At 44.9% G+C, this 23,821-nt stretch overlaps 1 protein-coding gene across 2 annotated transcripts in view; it reads right to left on the reverse strand.

Annotated features, from left to right (window-relative positions):
- FAM219B (family with sequence similarity 219 member B) overlaps positions 1-23,821 on the reverse strand; it is a 95,379-nt gene that overhangs the window by 13,168 nt on the left and 58,390 nt on the right. For both annotated transcript variants that reach the window (XM_085643813.1, XM_085643814.1), the window contains exons 3-5: positions 3,446-3,536; positions 2,520-2,597; positions 1,209-1,257 (exon numbers count right to left, since the gene is read on the reverse strand). In XM_085643813.1, coding sequence (XP_085499939.1) covers positions 1,209-1,257; positions 2,520-2,597; positions 3,446-3,536 — 218 coding nt within the window. The remainder of the gene's footprint in view (positions 1-1,208; positions 1,258-2,519; positions 2,598-3,445; positions 3,537-23,821) is intronic.

The following is a 23,821-nucleotide window of genomic DNA, read 5'->3' on the forward strand; positions in this document are numbered from 1 at the left end:
CCTAGCAGGTAAGGAACCGCCATCAAGAAGGCCAAGCAAACAGTAACTGGCATAAAGAAATCGCGTGCCAATGCGTCCTACTCGCATGCCTGCAATATACAAAGAGGACACGCGGTGGCAGCAGAATGCCGTGCATGTGATATTGATGCCGTTGAAATAACCGAGATCCTTCGCCTCCAGCATAATGGCAAGTGAATGGATGCAGTGCATGGAACGGGAAAAATAGGCCCGACCAGCTCCATAAAGCAAAAGAGACAAACATCGGCGGATGGGGGAACAAATCAGTCTCATATTGGGCGGAACAGAGGAGCAACAGAAGCAGGACCAGTCTGGTGGAAAGAAAATTGTTAAAATAACACCTAATGCCTCTGAAAAGCACACTTGTTGCCAGCTAGGAGGGCACTGTACCTAGGGCGGCTGTGCAGCACTCCTCGAGGCTGGCTGGGCATCGAGACCGGATGGAAGGGAGGACAAAAGGTGGGCAAGGAAGAGTGGCTGGTGACGTGGGTGCAGGAGGGCAGAGGGGAATCCCTGGGTGTCTACTGCGAATGTGAGGAATGTGACACTCATGCCATGAAAACACACCACAGATGAAGACTGCAGACCTTCTCTACAATATTTGAAGTGCACTCCAGATGCACAGCCAAAGGAGGGCAGTGTGTGTGCTTTGGCTGAAGTGACATTATGTTTAAGAAACAGAAAAAAGTGGGCGTCTTTTTATAGAGAAACAAAAGTTGAAGTAAATAGTGAAAACATGCAATAATAGGAGTAAATAGCGAGTTAGATAAATTGTATCATACAGTGGTAATGGTTAAAATAACATTGACAATAATGTAGTAAAGTAAATGAGAAGTCTTTTTATACTATGAAAGATCGCACAATTATTTGAAAAACTAATATAAAGAAGAGAATGATCGAAGAGGAAGTAGAGGGAAGGAAGAGATAAAGTGTGCACATCAAGAATAGTATCCTTTCACTTACAATTTTCCAGCAAAGTTGTAACATGACTTTCCTAAGATTGCACAGGCTTTTTGATAGTTAACCTAAACCTTTTTTTTTGCGAAACAAACCTAAATTCATTTTAATTCAAGAACATCAAGGTGATAATCTAATTTTCAGTCAATGTTTACGTTTTGCATATACTGACAGCACCACCACAAAAGCAAATCTCAGGTGAGGCGTACAACCATAGCAACGTCTTGACTTACTTCTGCGGAGGAGTAACCGGAGGAACACCTGGATTCCAGCTCTGCATCACTGCAAGAGGAAGCACAACAAGTAAAGTCAACATATATCCAGGACACTCTGCTGCCCTCTTAATCCTCCGATGACCCAAAACCAGTGTGGAGAAGCAGATCTGTGCATGTGCCGCGGTGTGCAGACCGACATAGCGGGGGCACAAAGGAACGGGAAAGATTCATATTCAACGGTAGGGAACTGAAAGGCAACCTTCCAAGCACTGGATGACCAATTCACTAAGAGGCATTCGGACTGAATGAATGGGTATGGTTGCAAGCAGTATATCCGCTGGGCCAATATTGCCAATACTCCAGAAAGATCAAAGTGGTACCACAAGGGGTAGCGCTAACTCCCAGCAATGGTATTCATAAAGTCAGTTTGCAAAGGGACCCCCAGGTGGTGCAGCAGAGACTCAAAACGACAAGCACAGATCTGCCGCCTCTACTAACCATGGCAGAGCAATTTGCTCACAGCGTTCTCCAAAAATCCATGCTTCATCTCTAGGGGCGGCGGTGATAAGTGATCGTTTTGGAGTCACTGCACATTCCTTGTCCTACTAATAGCACATCTGTAAAACATCCTATCCAGAGTTCAGTCTGCGTTGATCACCGCAGAGCCGCCTGTGAGGTCCTCTCCAGTCTACTGAAGATGCTCCAATGCCAGATCAATGGCAGGCTGCGCCCCAATAACACGAAGAACAACACCACCACCGAAAAGGACAACATGGATACAAGACAAATATAAAAAGCATCAGACACGCTGAACCCTGCAGCGAGCCTCATGGTGGTACATCTGAGCAAACACCCTGGAAAGGAGGGCGGTAAGTCTGCTCTGAGCAACAGGGGCGAGATCACTGGGAAGGGCAGGGTCTGCGTGCGGGAACTGCAGTCATGGAAGCCTACAGGGCAAGCGGAGCTTCCAAACCGAGTGCCTACACTGCAACATTCCCAAAGCAGCTCTGCACCGCACCAGCAAATACAGGACCAAGTGACAAACTGCATCCTTCCTTGTATTAGAGCTTATATGAGCAAGTTCAGCAAAGCGGCAGGGCACGCGGAGGATCTGGAATCCTTCAATGTTGCTTTAGAAGAAGGGTTTCTGAACTTTTTCTGGTTCTTCTATACTGCTTAACGTGACATAATAGAACATCACCCTGTCTTATACTTCCCTTTTATTTTTTTCACGTATAGCCCAATAAAAGCACATTTTGGCGACTAGTGAAACCCTGATTTAGTCAATGCAATGGGAATGCCCAGATATATCGAAAACGGAGACCTCACCTGTCTGAATCAAGCGAGACCAAGGTTTCATCCAGTGATTGGCTCAGGGCTGCGTACCCCTTATTGAACTTCACTGACCTAGAAAGAGTAAGAATCAAATATTACGAGTCCACCAAATCCAAAAGTGAATATCTGGTATTCATGGGGAAATCGAGAACAAACATTTCAGATGACAAGGAGCAGTACAGCACAAACCTACCCTAGGGGAAAAACCTCCAATTTCTGCAAGTGGGTGGCGATAGCAACGCACCGACAACTGCATAGGCTTCACCTTTTTTATGCTTCTAAGAACTATGTTATTTCAAATTTGTAAAGAGGTGGGGAGAGTAGTCAGTCGCATCATGTTGGATATTTTTATGTAGCACACTGGCCAAATTCAATGTCAACTATTTAGGAGGCCCACAGTTTCACAACCAGGGTCCGCAGAGGGGCTCAGAAACTAGTATAAGACTAGCTTCGACAAGAAGCCATTTCCTTAAACTCCAAGAAATTAATTCACTTGGAGTTAGTGGCTGGTACCAAAAACTACATTCCTGGTCCAAACAGGAATGCATTACTTCCAAAAAAACAAAGCCCCAATAGCTTTTTGATAGCTTAATGGACATTTAGCAGGTGGTCAGCCTACGATCTTCATGTGAATAAAGTCCAAGGTCAGTTTCCAGGACATGAGTTTGCCAGAAGTCTAGATTTCCGGGTCAGTGGCAGGATACAGAGCCTTCAACTGCGAAGTCACGATTCAAGGACCTTCGTCCCGAGAGGTCTCTACCACTGAATGAGGAAACTCGGCCTCTATACAGTCTAGGAAGGAGGATTGATCTGTGGACGCGACCCATTTCGTTGGACTGTATAACAAGTGGGTGAAGCAAAGCATTAAAAGAAATAAAGCAGGAAATTTGGACCAAAAAAAAAAAAATGCCTCATTGAACCTTTTTGACGGCTGTTGTGGTTGGTGGAGAGTGGCTCCTCCCATCATGCCTTTTTTCTTCAGTGCAGCTCTTGCCAACTCTCGGTGCCGTTCTGAAACCAACAGAGGATGATATTAGAGGGAGCTTAGAAACAATCTGCATATGGCCCAATGGCTTCCCTATATCAGAAAACATCTTAGTCTTTTACACATAAAACAGCAGGTTAGCTTAACCATCCCATGTATAGCATGTTGCCCCCGCGCACTCAGATTGCCAACCACAGTGCCACACCACTCACTTGCCACCTACAGATACCACTCCCATTTAACCAAAATACACACAGCGACCACCTATCAACCTCAATGATGGATGGAGACGGCGGTGGTGATGGTTTTGCTTATAAAGGAACACTGGTGCTCAGTCACTCAACAACAAATTAAAGCCAGGAGAAGGCCACCAATGCTTTTCTGGTTATGGTGGAATATGCAGACACAGAAAATGTAGTAAGATATATCAGTTGGAATCATATGGCAACAACGGCTTTTGAGAATTCTTTTTCTGTGCCAAGCCATCGTATGTTATGGAAAGTAGATTTAAAGAACGCAAATCCCCGAATCTGTCCAAAGAACAGCCAAGAGCCCATCTGATATGCATGTTGAATTTAGGACTCAGAAGGACTTCGTCTCGAGTATCAAACCATGTATGGACCAGTGGCACACATGGCTTACAGTTCACCTCTAATCGTAATTATGAAAACAGGTCAATGTCTTAAAACTTGTAGGTACAAACGGTTTATGCATCTGTGACAACAGGTCTTACCTGCTTACAGGCTTTCTTGACCGAGGGAACAAATGCAGCTGGCCAACCGGCTGACACTAGATGGCCTTGGAAGAGGGAAAATATTCCCAAGTGGTAAGCTTGTACACTCCCGTGGCTGATAAGTGGGTCTTACAAGTAGCCACTTGTATAACTAACTCGGCTAGGTGTCGGGAGAAAGAGGATGCAAGGAGCACTGCAGACTTGTTAACAAAACTACTCAATTTCACAATCGCTTCTGATTGGGTTGTAGTGTGCAGGTTTATTCCTGTTCCGTCATGTTTCAAGCATCGAATTGCTTAGTCGCCACATTGGCACGGGCGACGCAGGACGAATGAGATAATTATCATAAACAGGCTTTGCTGCTTGCAAGATATTATTGCTTGCAGTACTGAATTTCTATTCTGCTTCACCTGCACAACGAAGAATGCAAGGGATACGGTGCAGCATGGGAGGGACATTCAAAGTAAGAGAACATTTGATTGGAGAACTGAAACTGATGCCGCATGTGTCTTTGCTGGCAGTGTTTTGCTGGGGCCTTAGGATTTCCTTCTGTATTAAGGGAGTTCAGTTTGCCTAGTCCACCCCCCCCACCACCACCACCACCACCACCACCACCACCACAACCACCACCACAACCACCACATGACAAAGTGTACAGTAGTCTGAAAACTTTCAACTTAATTAAAACGGTTATATTAAAAGTAGTTAGAGATAGTTAATGCATATTTATATTGAGACAAGGTTAATACCACTGAATATTCAAGTTTGCATTCCATAACTATGAAAGGCTTTATGTACTTTTAACACCATCTCGGTCTCTTTATTTGGTTCAAGAAGCACCAATATAATTGATGAATATGGAGCATCTACTTACTTTATATATCCAGAAATCCTTTTAGGTTCAATCTGATACATTCATAAACATTGAACATACATGTGTGTGGGATCCTGGTAAATTTTCACCCTAAAGGATAATCTATCCATGTATAAAACAATGCCCAATTACAGAAAAGTTATTTTTGCTAATAAAATATATATATATATATATATATATATATATATATATATATATATATATTCACTGAAAAAACCATAGGTTTCACACACGTTATAGTTAGGAATTAGCATTTAAAAAACCTTGCAAATTCACTTAAAAAACCATAGGTTTCACACATGTTATAGTTAGGTGGATATTTCACTCGTAAAAAAAACAATGAAATTCCCCCGTTATAGTTACTTCAGATAACTATAACTCGCGCGCCCACAATCCTCTGCTCATGACGTCACATATTACATCACTCATGACATGGTCAGTGGCATCACTCTTGACATCACTGAGGACATCATCCTTGTGATAGAGTGGCGGTCGCGCGAGTGACAGCAAACACAAAAAGCTCCATTTAGCGTCTGTAATCACCACGCTGGACCCGCTCTTCAGTGGTGGGGCAACTCCGCGACCCCGGCAGGCCGCAATTAATTCCATCAGAAAAACACACCAGACTTGGAGAGCCACTCGCCTTGTGTCATGTTTATTTCCTGCCAGGCAGCCCCACTGACAACACTCGCAAGTTCAGAGATTTCATTCTGCCAGCATATCCTGACGCGTTTCGAGCGTCTGCGCGCCCTTGGTCACAGGTGTTGGCCGATGAGTGTAAGCAGCATTGCGCACCTCAAATGCCCACTTTTGTAGTCCCGCCCACCTGGGCGTGTCGGCATAGTGCAAACTGGGATTTGGAGTCTTTTCACAAGGTAAGTCTTAAAGTAAATGCAGCCGCCATCACAACATCAAAATCGATACCCCAGTGGGTTTCTGTTCCTTGTCAATGAATTAATTGCGGCCTGCCGGGGTCGCGGAGTTGCCCCACCGCTGAAGAGCGGGTCCAGCGTGGTGATTACAGACGCTAAATGGAGCTTTTTGTGTTTCCTGTCACAGGGTTAGAACAGCCCTACTGCGACCCTGACAAGGAACAGAAACCCACTGGGGTATCGATTTTGATGTTGTGATGGCGGCTGCATTTACTTTAAGACTTACCTTGTGAAAAGACTCCAAATCCCAGTTTGCACTATGCCGACACGCCCAGGTGGGCGGGACTACAAAAGTGGGCCTTTGAGGTGCGCAATGCTGCTTACACTCATCGGCCAACACCTGTGACCAAGGGCGCGCAGACGCTCGAAACGCATCAGGATATGCTGGCAGAATTAAATCTCTGAACTTGCGAGTGTTGTCAGTGGGGCTGCCTGGCAGGAAATAAACATGACACAAGGCGAGTGGCTCTCCAAGTCTGGTATGTTTTTCTGATGAGATATATATATATATATATATACACACACACATATCAAAGTTATGACGTGTGTTGGGTTCTCATCTGGAATGTATGCCCCTAGCTTGGAATGTTATACATCATAGTGGATTTATAGTGTTGTGATTTGACAGTGGGGTCAGTTGCCGTGAAACTGCTTCCCTGCGAGTCATGTGTGAGGGAGCTCTAATAAAAAGAAGAAACGTACATTTTGGTATTTGATTGTCCTTTCGCTGGCGACGTGTTGACTGGCAGGAACGCCTCAGAAGCAGAAAACTTCACCAGCCCCCTTCCTCTGCACTGCACGCTGAGAGCCCCGCCAGTCAACTCGCCAACTGCCGGCCAGTGGAAGGAAGGAAGGGTTGGAGTCATACTTTGATGCTATTAATGGAGATGATTTTACAAGCAAAAAGAAATCTGTGTTATCAAAAATTGTTTGGTACCAGAAGGTAGGAAAATATTAAAGCATCTACCACGTGGGGTAGTAGTTGCACGCACCACGTGGGGCAGTAGTTGCACGCACCACGTGGAGCAGTAGTTGCACGCACCACGTGGAGCAGTAGTTGCACGCACCACGTGAAGCAGTAGTTGCACGCACCACGGAAGGGGAGGAGGAAATTGGCGGAGGTATGCAGGCATGTTAATCCCCCCCAGGCTCCCTTTTTACCCCCTCCCCTCCATCCCTATCCCGCATAATGCTTGCATTGTATGGTTACTAGTAGGAACTACATGTCAACGCTATGGGATCACCCCCAATGTTGCATCGGGAGGGTGATGGATGATCATGTGAATGTAACCAATATTTATGTTTATACAAGACTACATCGCTCTTATGCTGGTTTGATTATTCAATTAAAAAAATTACAACACAAAAAGCATCTACCACACCAGTCTGTTTCACTGGGGAATGGGATGTGGAAGATGAGTATGTATCAACACTGAAAATGTTAGATGTGAGGCTTAAACCCCATAAAAATGTAACTACAGAAAGGCATAAGTTCTACAGACAACTTAATTACCTGGGTAGTCTGTGGAGCGTTATGTTGGTGCTCTTAGAACTTTAGCGTCAACATGCGAGTATAGAGACTTTGAAGGCGAATTGATCAGAGATGAAGTAGTGGAATATACGAAATATAAAAAGGTTCAGGAGGTTCAACTGGCCACTCCTAATTCAACTTTGAACAAGGCTGTAGAATTGGCTGCAGGCATTGAAAGCACTGCATCATACATGGAGCAAATGTGTGTATCTCAACCAACTAAAGAAGTAGTAGCAGAGTTGTGGAACCAAGTACAGTAGAAAGAGCAAAGTCAAATCTAAGAATTTAAAGTGTTACAGATGTGGGAGCAGCGATCACTTAGGAAATGCAACTTTCTGTCCTGCAGTTGGCAAATTGTATGCAAATCGTAAGAAAAAGGGACACTTTGCCAAAGTGTGTACATCCACAGGAAAGGAAAAAGAAAATGAAAAAAGACAAAGTAATCAGTGCTGTAAATGAATCTAGGTCTTCAGAATCAAGTGATGAAAGCGTTATTCTATATTTTGAAAAACAAGTTCCGAATGTTGATAGATCGATGATGTATTGCTCGCAGATATTTCCAAACAAGTTTGTTGGCCTTTTGGTAACTAATGGGGACAACACAAGAAAGCATATTTAGTCATTGGGTGTCCTGTGCAGCCTCTGCAGTCAGAATCAGAGAACTTCAACACCTACATGGACAAAGGCTAGGATTTATCTCCCATATCAGCGAGGTGAAATTACTTCAGTTGGAGAGAAACAAACTGAGAAACTAGATACACCTTGAAATCAAATAGGATTTTGGGAGACAAAAGAAGAAGTGCATAGTTAAATAAGCCCAGGCAATCATACAGGACCTTAGGACAGCAACAAAATAATGGCGTGTAGTTAATTAACTTTGTATTCCTTTGACCAGTACGGTGGATCAAATTTATGATGAATTCGAAAAAAGTAACCATTGTTTGAAAAACGTAATAGGCTTTAAATCCATGGAGGAAAGGATATTTTTTACATAAGGGTAACAATTATTCGGCTTATCGTTATTCTTGGACCTAATAACTTTTAACCCTCAAAACCTTTCAGAGGCAAAGAAACACAACAAAAAAAAAAACTTAAGAGGCCTTCTAATGCACAATTCGCATTTGTATATTATTTTTGTATAGCGAATGTACACTGACAGGTCTCTTAGCGCTTGGCAGAAGAAAGGCAGTGTCCGGGCCAGGGTGGTCTCCATGGTAGTTGGAAGTATTAGGAAGTGTCCCTAAAAAGAAGTGCTTTTAGCTGTTTCCGAAAGGGAAGCAAACCAGATTATTTACGGAGGGTGTCGGGCAGCTGGTTCCAGAGTTGTGGCAGAAGGACTGGAACGGCTCGTCCTCCTTTGGAAGCAAAATTACCCCAAGGGCAAACCAGCAGGGCGGCTTCTGCTGAACGAAGCGTCTGCCCTGGCACATATTTAATTAAGCGTTCCCTTATGTATACTGGAGCATGGCCATAAAGGGCTTTATGGGCAATACACAATCCTTTGAATTTTGATCGTTGTTTGACAGGCAGCCAGTGCAGCTTACACAGCAGGGGGGGGGGGGGAGGCATGGGTTCTCCAGGGCAGCCTGAAGATCAACCTGGCTGCGTCATTCTGTACCACCTGTAGTCTGTTCATAAGTTTCTGGGGAAGTCCCATATAGAGCGCGTTCCCATAGTCGAGATGCGAGAGGGTAGTTGCCGATACAATGGATTTCATGGATGAAACTGAAAGCAGGGGAGCCAGTTTCCTCAGTTGTCTTAGAAGACCAGTGCATGTGCCCACCACCGAGTTGACTTGGTAACTCATGGAGAGTTCGGAGTCGATCTTAATTCCCAGACTTTTTACAACTGGTGATGGGCTAGGAGAGGCCCCTAGTTCTTTGGGCCAAAACAGGCCACTCCAGGGGTTGTCTTTTACTGGAATGGCAAGGACTTCGGTTTTATCCGGGTTGCTTTTTAAGGAGTTTGCAGACATCCAGTTTATGGTAAACCTAAGGATGTTTTGGACTGCCTCTTGGGCGCGGGCCGAGTTATCGATACTCAGAATAAGCTGAGTATCGTCTGCGTAATTAAAGACTCGGCATTCCATATTGGCTAACGCAGCCACCAAGGACCGCAGGTATATGTTAAAGAGGAGCGGGGATAATGCGGAGCCCTGAGGGACCCCGCAGGAGATGCTACCCTTGTCCGATCGCCAAGTTGGACCCTCTGCGAACGTCCTGATAAAAATGATTTTAGCCAATTGAAGGCAGGCCCCCGAAAGCCCAGGTCCATCAGCCGAGTCAGTAATGTTGTGTGGCTGACCGTGTCGAACGCCGCAGAGAGATCTAAAAGTATCAGGGCGCTCAACTCTTTGTTATCGGCCTCCATCCTGAGATCATCAAGTACAGATAGCATGACTAACTCCGTACTATGGTGGGCTCTGAAACCAGCCTGGCGCGGTTGGAGCAGCTTGTGTTCTTCCAGAAAAGCAGAGGTCGTCTTCAAAACGTGTTGCTCCACAACCTTCGCCAGAAATGGGAGCTGGGAGATAGGTCTATAGTTCTTCAACTCGGCTTTGTCCGCTCCTAACTTCTTTAGTAGGGGGATAAATCTAGCCTCCTTCAAATTGGAGGGTACCTGACCAGTCGCCAAGGAGTTATTCAGGAGAGTGAGAATCTGACGGTCCAGGCCTGGAAAGGCCATCCGGAATATCCTTGGTGGGCACGGGTCGGTCGGTGAGCCTGATTTAGTTTTATTTATCAGGGCTACCAGAGATTCTAGGTCCAATGGAGGGAAATTTGTGAGGGACTGGCCTGACAGGGGCAGGGGTGTGGCCAGCTCCTGAGAGCTCAGTGTGATGGGGGTTTTCCCAATCTCCAGGAGATTGTCTGTTACCTTCTGGTGGAAGAAGGTCTGTAATGTATTAACATCAAGGGGTGTTAATGCCGATTTTACGTCGACCTTTTTACTGAGCTCATTTAGGATCTTGAAGGTTTCCTTTTGTTTATTAGGAGCATCTGTTATCCGTGCCTCATAGTACTCAGCTTTCCTAATGGTAATACATTTTTTATAGAGAGTTAGCGAGGCTTTGTAGATGGTTAAGTCAGTGGGGTCATAAGCTTTCCTCCACTGTCTCTCAGCTTTACGAAGGCTCTGTTTGCTTTCCCTCATTGCTTCATTGAACCAAGGGGCCCCCTTGCGTTTGAGTTTCGTTCTTTCCCTACGTTCCTGTGCTAATTGGTCAATAGCCAATTGTAGAGTGTTGCTAAGGGATTGGCTATCTATGTCAATGTTGGTGTTGCCTTCCTCAGAAATGGGTGCGGGTAATCGCTGTAGTGTGTCCACCAGATTGTCCGTCTGGAGTTTATGCCAGCTCCGTACTCTCCTCCATTCAAGTGGAGGTTGTGTCGGGGAACTATCCAGAGGGACCCAGCAGGAAATTAGTGAATGGTCGGACCAGGCACACGGTTGAATATTTAGTAGCCTATCCCGGTGGTTAGATGACCAGACTATATCTAGGGTGTGCCCTTTGATGTGAGTAGGGCAGTTCAACAATTGGTGAAGTCCCAGATTCAACATTATCGTGTCAATTTGCTTTGCCTGTGGCTCCCGTGGTTCCCTCTCCCAGTGAAAATTAAAATCTCCAGCTACCATGAGTCTTTGGTATCGTGTGCTGAGGTCAGACATGATCTCGGCAAAGTGATCACTGAAACCAGGAATTGCACCCGGGGGGCGGTAAACTGTCAGCAGGAGGAGGCAAGAGGATTTGGAGGTAGATTTAACTCCCAGGATGTCTGTATTATCCATGCTTTCTGCTATTATCATGGTGGCCGTAAGTCTGGTATTGAAGAGAATCACCACTCCTCCCCCCGCCCCCCCCTTATGTTACCCTGCCTATTATGCCAAATGGCATCAAAATTCCCTGGAAGTGCAGCGATGATGTCGGGGGCCGATGCGTCCCCCATCCAGGTTTCTATCAATGACAGTATGTCAATATCCCCCTCCTGGAGGAGCGTAAAGATCTCTAAATGGTGTTTCTGAAGGGATCTTGTATTCAAAACCACCACTTTTAGGCCAGGGGGGTTTCCTGGCGTGGGCATAGATTGAGATGTTGGCCCATGGAACGAAACAGTGTCTGTCCCGGTATGCCTCAAGAGGTTTTCCGCTTTCAATTTGGTGGTGACAGAGTGGTTCAAGCCGTGGTTGCCTGTAGCAAGGGACAGCAGTTCCCTTGCTGAGTAATGTTTAGTTGGGCAAGGGGTTATGGCCCCTGGCCCCGGCCGGGTGCGGCCGGGCGCAGACGGGCTTGCCTTAGGCACGCCTTCGGCGCGTCTGCGGCGCGCCCGCTGCGTGTCCGCTCCAACGTCCCAGTTAAGCTGCCCCCTTTCGCCCACCAACCAATCAGCTCTGCTGAGAAGCAGCTGAAATTTCCTCCCAGCACTAGACCGCGTTGCAAATGCGTACGTGCTCTAACTCCCCGAACAAGTGAGTGGTTGCTTTCTCTTTGTTCTCGTTTTTATTAAAACGGTATTGGTGCATAAAAAAAGCGACTGACTTTCACAGAGGATGATAGTGAAATCCGAGCCTAATTCAAGTCTTTTTTAAAACCAATTCATACAGTAGTACGAGGCAATTTTAGCAGCAGTTTCTAGTAAAACATTGGTCAGATGCAGATTCAAAAAGCCACAATACATACATACATACGATGAGGACCTCCCGAATGCCTTGGCGTGTCTCTCTAACTGTCCGCTGCGCATCCGCTCCAGCATCCCAGTTAAACTGCCCCCTTCCGCCCACCAACTAATCAGCTCTGCTGAGCAGCAGCTGAAACTTCCTCCCAGCACTAGACCGCGTTGCAAATGCGGAAGTGCTCTAACTCCCCGAACAATGGCTGCATCTAAATGAACTTTAATAGCAGAAAACCTGTAAGGAAAGGCAATACCACCATAGTGGGCAGAGACAGATGCAACGTGCCATGGTACTACATGTACAATCCTTCACAACTGAATACTTGAGGTATTTTGTGAAGATGTATTGGCTTATTCATATATTACTAAATCAGTTTTTTAAGAAAGGGTCAGAGTTGCACCTAGTACTGAGAAACTCGAGAGCAGAAACCTACCTTTGTTTATGAACAGAATTCTTGACTGTAACACCAACCACCCAGGGGCCTTTAAAGGAACCCTCAGAGTTCTAGTAAACACCCCGACACTGGAATATTACAGTGTTGTGGATCTTTCTCCAAATTAAGTTCCTCTGTGATTTTACTCAAAATGAAATTATATAATAGACTGCTATAGGCATACCTAACAAACCTAAGCCTAAACAGATGAAGGAATGTTTTCTACATAAGACTTATTTCACAGATCTGAATCTCTGGACTGTCCAACAATGCGCAGGGGAATGGCTGCTTAGCTCCACTGCTGAAGCCGGTCGTCAAACTCTCAAATGTTCTGCATTTCTAGGCATACATTCAATAAAGGACTGTAAAAAGCTCTTAGGAGCACCTTCCTGATACCTACAAAGTGGCACAATAGCATTGCCCATCTCAGAGCTATGCATCAGCAACAAATAGAACAAGACAAAGTCAAAAGTTTTGACAGAATTAGAATGAGCTTTATTTGGCTGAAAGTCAACCATAAAAGAGCACAAATACATACGAGGATAAAATTAGTCACATGACCACCTTACACATAAAACTTTAAAAAATCTGGAGTAAAAACATAATTTAAAAAGTCAAAAAACACATGATTAATCAAAGTGCTCCTAGAACGTACTGCGGCCCGAAGAAACTGACTTACACAGTAGCAAATTTCATTATGAGACAATTCTTGTGGAAAGCAGAAAGCCTGGAAACATCTGCAAACATTTCTATGCCTCATAAGAGGTACTGGAATCCTTTTGGTATGCAATGTATAATAGAAAGAAAAAAATGAACCATTGTTTGTTTAGACAGATTGTTGAAAGCACATATTCTGAGTCCGGTTTGTGCTGGTACCCAAGGTGAAAACATGAAGAATATTTCATTGTACCAGCTCTAAAGCGAGAGAATAGGGAGCGCTCCCAGCTCCCACTAATATTCCACAAATAACTGGTAGAAACGACCCCAGGGTTAAGGTCCAAATAACTCACAACATTTGGTTTCCGGGCTTCCAATCTTAGCCTCTCAGCTTCTAAGTGTTCTATCAATAAAGCTGGTGCTTGCTTCCCATCTATGGCAGCGCATTAGAAAATATTCATTCGGCCAATCCTTTCCAAGGTCTTTTTCACGTACGTCAACCAAGGGATGGAAAGGCCTCTGTCACAGGCCAGACAATCAGAGAATATACTCCTTGTGAGTGGGGCTTCTTCCGTGTTCATAATAGATAGCAACAGAAGCGGTGGGGCAAGTGTGAATTCAATCGCTTAAATAAGTTAGGGACAACTCCTTTTGGCAGATAAAATGGCGAGTCAATATGGGGAATGTAAGGATTCGACGGCAAAAACTATTTTCTTCCCTTTGAAGTGTCTTTGGGTCAGTCATTCCCCAATTTCCGAGGCCCATAGGCTGCAGTGGGTATATATTGGGTGGAATATATTTGTAACAAGGGTGTGAGCGCCCTTCTGCCCGGCAGAGATGGTTAACGGAGGAGCAATTCAACGGCTCTTCACAATTTTGCCCGACTCGATGCGATTTGGGAAGCCCTTGATCTAGTGGAACTAAAAGTGACCCCGGGTAAGAGAAGGTACTGGTAGTCAGAACTAAAAGTGACCCCGGGTAAGAGAAGGTACTGGTAGTCAGTAAAGCGTTTGCACCCACTGTGATGAGTGAAAATCATGTGCACTTTGGATCGCATGACTTTGTAAAGGATTTAGCAAAGTTAGTCAATGAAACACACAAATGAATGAACCAGGGAACACAAAGCTTTGGGTGTGTGTGCGAGCGATTAACACAGGCTCATCCGTGTACAGTAGTGAATGAAGGGGGGTGGGGCGCTATTGATCATTGGTACATTGGGTGCGCACTTGGTGAGCTCAGAGCTAAGGTTATTTATGTACAGGATAAATGGCAATGGAGCAAGCATGCACTCTTGGCACACCCCTCGTCCTGTGCTAAATTCATCTGACACTTCTCCAATAATAGCAACGCTAACCCGTGCTTTTGTGTCTCGATGCAAAGATCATCTAAAGTGCACAAGTGTTGGGTCCATTCCCAATTCTATAAGTAGTTGCCACAGCTTTGATCTGTTAATGTAGTCGAAGGCCATCAACAAATCCATGAAAGCAAGGCATAAGGCAGACTTTTTTGCTATGGTATATTTCTCAATAAAAGTTTGGTGGGAATGTCAATCAACGAGATGGGACGGTAACATTTAGGTTCAGAGCAGCTCCCTTTCATGAAAATTAGGACTATAGTTGAAGTAACCCAGGAGGTTGTAACCATGGAGTGACTCCGGCTCTTATAAACCTTTGTCAGCAATGGGGCCCAAAGAGTCACATTGAACTTGATCAAATCAACTGGGACACCATCCAGTCCTGGCGCTTTAATCCCCTCCCCACCCCCATACTCTCCTGACTAGCAATCATGCCTTCCTGCAGGGAGACAGATGAAAAAGGGGTGAATCTCCATGAACTAGCTGTCCACAGTTCGAGTTGCTAGCTGCATAGATCTTTGCAAAATGTGCCACACGTTCCTCCCTCACCTTTTATATGGCAGCTGATGGCTTTGACAACCTGATCAAGGGATTTCATTTTGATGAGGCTTTCCAAAAGGTCTTACTGACTTTAGTTGGGCAGGGTCTGTTAATCTAAGCCACTGGCTTGTAATAATTACATTTCTTTGCTTATCTGTGACAACTTCTAATCCTTTCACAGGGTGGCCACAAGTGCTCGGTCACGAGGATGCGGGTTAAAAACACAGCGCAGAAGGCGATTGGCCAGAGAGCAGTCATGATCAAACTACCGGGGAGCCTAGAACACTGGTTTGATTGGCTTTAAGAGGGAATGTCTAATCCTAGAGCAAAAAGATGGAAAACTAGCTACTATTACCCAATTGTCATCATTCTTTATTAAGTACCCATCACTAGCTCCTCGTTCTCAGATACCACTTTTCCCGGGAATTTCGAGGGCTTGGACAATGTGCAATGCAATCTAAGATTGGCTGTAGCTGGCAGTACATTACTGAGACTAGGCACAGCTTTGGGGCTTCCCTAGGGGGCACTTCCAGGGCTATCTCAATCGGGTGTGATCACCGAAGTTAGTGCTAATAATAATGCCATATAGTAGGCGATTTACCAAGTTTCGGGAAAGGAAAATATAAACAATTACAGAGAAACTATTCCTGTGTGGGCAACCCTTGCATTCCTGGCCCGGTCCCCTCTACCACATCATACAAATCACAGGAAGTGAGTAAAACCTCCAACTCATTCCCTCTCAGGTCTGTCCTCATGAGTGCTTCCAGTTCCTTCCTGGGTCTGTAACCAGGTAATCTGGCATTAAAATCACCTGCCAACACAAGGTACATTTGTTGACCCCGATAAGATTTACACTCCACAATAGCAGATATATATATAAATCGAGCAGCCCTGTCAAATGTTGATTAGGCACGTTAAAAAAAATCACTATTATGAAAGTTTGTAAGGTGCAAAGTAAGGCCCCCTTGTAAAGGACAGCTTGATAGTCACTAACCGGAGTTGTCAGCTCCTCTGCGTGGCCTAAGTAGTAAGTTAATCCAAATAGACAAACTACCAGAGACTCGACCTGAAGGAACTGACGAGGCTGAAACACAAAGCCTTCAAAAGCTATAGGGTTGACTTCCCAAGTTTCTTGCATTAGCAGGATGATATAGGACTTGATGAGCAGCTGCCAGTCAGGGAGCACTACCTTAGAGCGGAGACCAGCGACAATCCAACGGAGTATTTGTATTTGAGGAGTTTTTAGCAATTGGAGTCTAACACGTGGCATTCAAGCGCTGATATAAAATCAGAAGGCAAGGCATTTTTAAGACACTGAAACTTTGGGTTTGAACATACTCAATCAAGCTCAGATTGGGTTGTGGGCACAGCTGAGGCATCCTGAGCCAGATTTGGTGCCCTTAAGATCGCAGTAGTGGATCCTACTATGCTTAAAGCTCCCTTCATCAGAAACCCAGGGGCTACCTGTCAATCAGCCTCAGTATACTCTGTCAAAGCTGCGTACCTGGTGTTGCATGCGATGCCCTGGTAAGACCGATTCCATTGGTCACACAAAGGATGGCATTTGTACTCTTTTGGGTGGTTTAAAAAATTAACCCAAGGATAAAGACGACTTATTGGTTTCAACTGCTTTCCCCGTTGCGCTCGTACCCAAGAGTTTCCACACACTGCGTGGCCTCCTGAAAAATTCACGATACAGTCCCCAGGTATGCTTTTACCAGAGGGGCCGATCCAGCATATCCTCCGTATCATTAGGATTTTGTGGCTTTCTGCAGCATTACAATTCCTGTGCACACCACACCAATGGATAACCCTAGTTCATAGCTCATCCCATGTCTCCACCTGATTTTGTTTCAAAGGCGGCACACCTGCCATTATCAAGACTTATGGGCAGGCCTCTGGAGGTAGATTTAAAATTGTGGCGCTAGGGTTATTTACTATCAATATGCCTACTGTCCTTGCTTGGCATACCAGTTTGGTTCCGGTTGCCAGTTGTTGGCACATGACTGTTACCAGCAGCCCCTAAATGTCTCGTGATGGAATGACCCTGGGGGCCGTTAGACACAAAATTCTGTGTGGCTGGCAAAACAATACCCACAGTCTAGCGAAATCCCTGTTCCTGGGCTAAACTTTAAGACATACGCACTGGGAGCCTGTTACAGGGAGCAGGTTCAGCTGTGTCCGTAATACGATTGGTCCCAGTGTATGATGTAGTGTGAGAGCTGAGTGCAGTCACTATGTGGGCTTCTATTGCATCAAGGTGCTCTTTTATGGGTCTTAACTGTGCTTCCAGGATCACTGAAAATCTATTATAGATCTCCTTAATGTTAACTCCGCCCATGTTGTTTAGCCTAAACCCCTACTAGCTACGGCCTGATCCGAATGACATTTCGCCCATAGATCACAGGCACTTGTCGGTTTACGATTAATGCTGGTTCTGAGGGGCAGCTAGGGTTGTTGTGTTTCGATGGAGTTCGGCATGTGCCAATATATGATGTGTTATTTGTTATGTCAATTGTGGCTCCATCCGTGGTGGTGAACCATGGAGGGACATTGAAGGGCAATTTCATTTGATACAACCCGATCACTTGCTCCAGCATAGTGCGAATACTTGTAGGTTTGTGTGTGGATCTATGTGAGGATACACAATTTCCAACTGCCTTGCGCTTGCCCATTCTGGGATGGAGGTTATAAGAGTATTACTTCACCTTTATCTGCAAGGTATATCCCCCACGTCAGAGGGTTGGCCCAGTCTCGTTCGGCCACGGACCAGCACAGACAGGCCTGGTCTTCGCTCGGGCATGACTCGCGCTGCGGGAGTCAAAGGGCACTTGTATAGTGTCAGTAACACACAGGTGAGGAGGTACATCCTTTCAACACGGTGAGTGCTCAGGGACCAAGTCCCACTCCAGCAAGGGCCTTTCTGCTGCAGGAATGCGGGCACAGGGCCACAAAAATTCAATGCAGGCAGGGAGAATACCCAGATTAAGCGTCTTTTAGGTACCAAAAAGGTTTTCTCGAACTTCTGTAAAACACACAGAACGGGTTCCACATCAATACAGGCTTATCTTGTTTATGTTTACATACCAGTGCACATGTACACAAACATCTACAGACCTCAGATATTATGTCGTGGATACAATTCCACCACTCAGAAGGGGAGGCAACCATGAGGCCCGTTTACGCCAACTGGAAACTAGGTACATCCTGGAGTTGGACACAAAGGCGCCTCTTGGTCTCAACTCGAGTGAGGACTTCCACACTTGTCTATAATCTTGGCTTTTACCTTGCCCATTTGCATAATCAAGATATATTTTTAATCAGCTCAGACCCTCACTCACTTGTATTCTTCATATATTGAGCACTTGGCACTTTATGCACCGTCTCTGGTTCAACAGGGTGACACTTTAGAGCACTTGCACTTTATCATAGCAAATGAGGGGGATATCTAATGCCCACTTAGGGCTAAATTGTAAAGCACCAGCACTTTATAATAACAACTGTAACAGAATACTGAAAAGTTGAGGTACGAATGCGATCTCAGACTGATATATTGGGGTCCAATTGATCATGATCTGATAGGATTATAGTTGACAATGTGCACTTGCATGATATTAACCTTTTGTCTTGAACAGCTACCTATTTTAAACATGTACCTCTTCACACTTCATTGTTTTAGCAAATCAGGTATAAAAAAATGTTCCGTATTCATATGAAAAAAAACCTCTTTTTTTAAAGTGCATTGGCTTTTCTTTTAAATATTTTAAATTTGTTTTTAAGGTATTTATACCCAATAATCCAGCATCTTTTTACCATAAGACTGTGTTGGTTGGTGCGCAATCATTGAATTATTTGAACTTGACTCTTCCATGTCTATGATTGTATCATGTGTTTGGTCACGAGTTACTGCACTAGCACTTTAAATACTTGGAGGCACTCCGCATGCGTGTTATGTGAGCAAGGCCTTCTGTATGCCAAAACGCGTCATGGCGGTGGTACAGGGCATTTAATAAATCCTATGCACTAAATTTATGGGTCCGCGTTAGTCTGTTTCCTGACAGTTGGATGTTGTAAGGCGAAGTCTGCAAAACATCTACATATATGCACATATGCACACACAACTTGCATTAGAAGCACAAGTGAAGTATTTGCTGACAAAGAGACTACTAAACAGTACAAAGAGACATGTAAGTTTCAAAAACGGGAGGCCAAAGGAGAAGAAATATCAAATACACAGAGGTACAGGAAACAGGCGGGTGTAGGAGCGCAGGGAGGGACTAAAGGGTCACAGGGACTATACTTCAGAGCAACGCTGAAGCACAGTGGGGATGAAGGGCATGGAGGAGTGGATGGCAAAGTAGTCTGTGATTCAGTGGTGGCAAGGGCTACAGGGAGGAGTGAAGGGTTGATGCAGGCGGAAAAAGCTAGTGAGGAAGAAGCGTCGAAGGCAATATGGTCAAGAAAGAAGAAAGTGGTACAGACTGGGCTAATGAGGCATGAGTACAGAAGCTTAGGCGGGAAGCACAGGATGGGCAATGGGAGGGGTATACGTTGGGAGCAGTGGGAGGCTCTGGTGGTAGCAATAGAGGGTGTAGGAGATGCCCAGGAAAGACATGGTGGTAGCCAGAGGGAGGACTTGGGTGTGCACCAGAAAAATTGGAAGATGTTGCAGAAGTGCACTAAACAGACGCTGCAGTATAGGAGATGAGCAGCAGAGACAATGTGCACAGAAGGCAGGTGGGGGTTATATAAAGGGAATGGAATGGATTGCACAAGGCAGAAAAGATTCAAGGAAAGCACAAGGCATATAGAAGGCAGATATGGAACCGCGTCGTCCCGGTTTTATTATATACGGACAACACAGTTTTAATCGGCCCGTACAACATACAGTTCCCAGATATTTTTTATGATTTTATGGGGGAGCTCAGCCTGAAAATTAAGCATAAGAAGTCACGCATAATGACATGTGATCCTAAGAATACCCGCTCTCATCATAAAGCGGGGATCCCCATTGCCAAAGTAACCAATTTTTATTATTTAAGGTTCCTGATGTCTTTTGATTTTAGTTGGGGTAACCTCTTGCCCAGAGAGCAGGCAAATTTAAGGGGAAAATGTATTCAAGTTTAAAATTCTCCAAAAGACTTGTAAGAGTATGTGCATCTCCCAGGGTACTTATGGGGCCGGTGCTTGGGCCGTTCTTCGTTGGGCAACCTTCAAATGATCAAAACTAAATTCCTATGCAGGCTACTTGCGGTGCCTAGGAGCACGGCTAGTTTTATTACACAATTAGAAGCCAGATTGGCCTTCGTGAAGGATCTATTTCAGTTTGCCCCACAGTTATGGCTAAAGATCTGGCTCTCAACGCACAATTTGTTCAGTGAATTGATTCTTATAGACTGTCTTAAACAGGATAATGCACCTTCAATCCCCTAGCTCACCTACGTCCAAAAGATTTTTGACCTTAGGGTTGTAACAGTTTTTTCTGAAAATGAAATTAACTGGAGTTTGAAAAAACTTGGTAAAATCTCATTTTTGCTCTTTTAGAATGAATCTTAGGTTTGTAAAACATCCGTCAATGACCTCAGTTGCCCGCTACCTAGATTTAAAGCAGACTGAGGGTGGGGAACTTTATCTTATCTTTTACGGTGATTGGGGATTCTAGCTGGCTCAGATGGTTAGTGGGGGTGCTGGTACTGGTTGGAACTGGTGGTAGTGTTGCTGGTACAGTGGGGATTTAGATACTGATAGTGTCTGTAACTGGGACCACTTTTAGTAATCGTGACAAGTGAATTGTGGTGATTGGAGCACTGATGATTTTGGATGTCTCTACGTTGCTTTTGGCCTTCTAACATGAAACTCTGGTCTGCTTCGGCCACACCCCTGTAAGGTTTGGTGCTTGTCTTTGTTTTAGCACTTCTGGCAAACTAGTGCTTTCCAAGTACACAGACTTTCTTTCAAATCGCTGGAGAAGTTACTGCTCTGAGTGATATGTTAGAGTGTTGTTTTAACCACCTTAACACAGCACATACCGCCACTTTAACCATCAGAATTTATTAGGTTCTTAACCGCTCACGGATCTGATCTGTAAACCTGGGACTGCCATAGGAAAACCTTCACTCCACAGCACAGATATTAAATCTTGCTTACAGTGTAGGACTGAGTCCTGCTCCAAGACCAACTTGATGATGATGTCATATCTCTGCGCCTGCTATATAAACTACAATGGAGAGGACACCACGTCTCCCCTTCTTCTAAAAATTCCAAAAAGGTCTATAATATTTCTGTCAAGCTTCTCCTGGAGCCTCTTCGTGGCCATTTGCAGTTCTGTGCAAAAGGGAAAGAATGTGCTCTATTGCGATTAATGCACATTCTAATCCTCGCATGGATTGAATGTTTAGTGCTATAAGAGACATGGTTAAGTACAAATGAACTCCCTACCATGCCACGGTAACACCGGTTACATATAGGCATACGTGCAGAGTTAGGTGCATATGAAGACAGTATATTACTATCCCTATGCCAAAACAAATGAACGAGACCTTGTGTATTGCAACTGGTGCACATGTAAAAGCACTCGGGTCATGTTCCAGCGATATAAAATTGCAAAAATAGACATAAGGAGTGGATGAAAGCAATGGAGCAGGGTTTTGGTGTGGGCAGGAGGGAAAGCACAGGGGCGAGCAAACTACATTAAACAAGAAGGATAAATGGCCCCTGGTATTGAGGAAAGGACATTCTTCTTGTTTTTTCATGGCACTAACTCCAGTGTGTGTTGGTTTGTGCGATGTCAATGCTGTAAACTGCTCGGAAACATTTTCTGCTGTTTGTTTTTGTCGTGGCTGGCTGAACCACAGCCATACAGATGCAGAGACTAGGGCACAGAGAGGCAGTGGAAGAGAGAGAGAAGGGCAAAGTAGAACAAACATTGGCAAAGCCTATAGGTCTCACCTATGCAACAGCTATTGGCTTTGCCAATGTGTTTTTAGCCATGCTGTACACCAGCGTGGCTGCTGTTCAGCGTGGTTTAAAGTTAGAGGTGCAGAGGAGAGTGACATGGAATGACGAAGTGTGGAGTAGAGTGTTGTAGAATAGAGTGGCAGAGTGTTGTGTATTGGAGCAGCAGAGAATGTTGTGTATTGGAGGAGCATAGTGTAGAATCACGTAGAGTGGCCTGCTCTGGAGTGGCGTAGAGTGGACTGATGCAGATTGCATTGGCACAGAGTGTTACAGAGTATAGTGGTGTGGAGTGCAGAGCGTACAATTCAATGGCATACATTAGTGTGGTGCATAGAAGACTGCAGTGGTGAAGAGTGCAGTGACGTGGTGTGGAGTGGTGTAGAGTTGAGTGATGCAGAGGGAAGTGGCATAGAATGGAATCGAGTGGCATAGAGTGCAGAGTAGATTTGAGTGGCATAGAGTGCAATGCATAGAGTGGTGCACAGTAGAGTATAGTAGTGTACAGTGGAGTGGAGAGGCGGAGAGCAGTGTTGCAGAGGTTAGTGTAGTAGAGTGGCGAAGAGAGCAGTGGTGCAGAGTAGAATGCAGTGGCGTAGACTGAAATGTTATGTTATCGATACTTGACATGTTGTGGAAACAAGTACAGAAGGGAGGGGAAAGGATTCATAAAAGATGAGCTTTAAGTAGCTTTCTGAATTTGCCATAATTTGTGCAGGTGCGAACGTAAAGCAGAAGCTTGTATCAGTAAAAGGGCGCGAGGTAAAAGAAGGCCTTTCCCCCACTGCGGGTCAGGTGAATGAGAGGGATACACAGTAGGTCCTTGATCTACTGTGAAATGAAGAATACAGTTGTGTGGAGTGTATTGGCATAGAGTGCTGTGGTTAAGAATAGAGTGGCGTGGAGTGGCTAAGGGTAGATTGTTTCAGAGTGAAGTGGCGTAGAATGGAGTGGTGCAGGGTAGAGCGCAGATGCGTAGAGTGGCATAGACTGTAACGGCGTAGCGTAAAGTGGTGTAGAGTGCAGAGTGGATTAGATTGCCAAACAGTGAATTGGCGTAGTGTGCAGGGGCATAGAGATGAGTGTTATGGAGTAAAGTGCATTGGCATAGAGCGTATTGTCATAGAGTGCAGTGGTGTAGAGTGCAGTAATGCCAAGTGGCCTAGAGTAGACTGGCGTACAGTGAAGTTGTGCAGAGCGCAGTGGTGTGGCCTAGACTGGAGTGACGTAGAGTGGAGTGGCAAAGAGCGCAGTGGTGTAGAGTAGAGTGGTACAGGGTAGAGTAGAGAGGCATCAAGTGCAGTGGTGTGGAGTGGTGCAGAGTGGAGAGGAGTATTCATTGTGTGGTAGCACACTGCCATTACAGACAACACAATTTCAATTGAAATGACCATTACATTTGCACAGACATACAGTTCTACTAATAAAACTATACAGTGCACAAACGAAAATGTGTGGAAATTGCATCACCTGTGTAATGATTTGTTTTGATCACATTAAAGTATTAGTTTCCAATACACAGACATAACAAAATGTGCTTCACTTATGCTCCCAATTCTGAAACACTTACACAGTTTGTTTAAATGTTGTTGTGTACTTGAAAAAAACGCTTTCCTACCCCCAGTATCCAGC

Source organism: Triturus cristatus, chromosome 3_1, assembly GCF_964204655.1.
Source record: "Triturus cristatus chromosome 3_1, aTriCri1.1, whole genome shotgun sequence".
In the NCBI taxonomy this organism is placed as follows: Eukaryota; Metazoa; Chordata; class Amphibia; order Caudata; family Salamandridae; genus Triturus; species Triturus cristatus.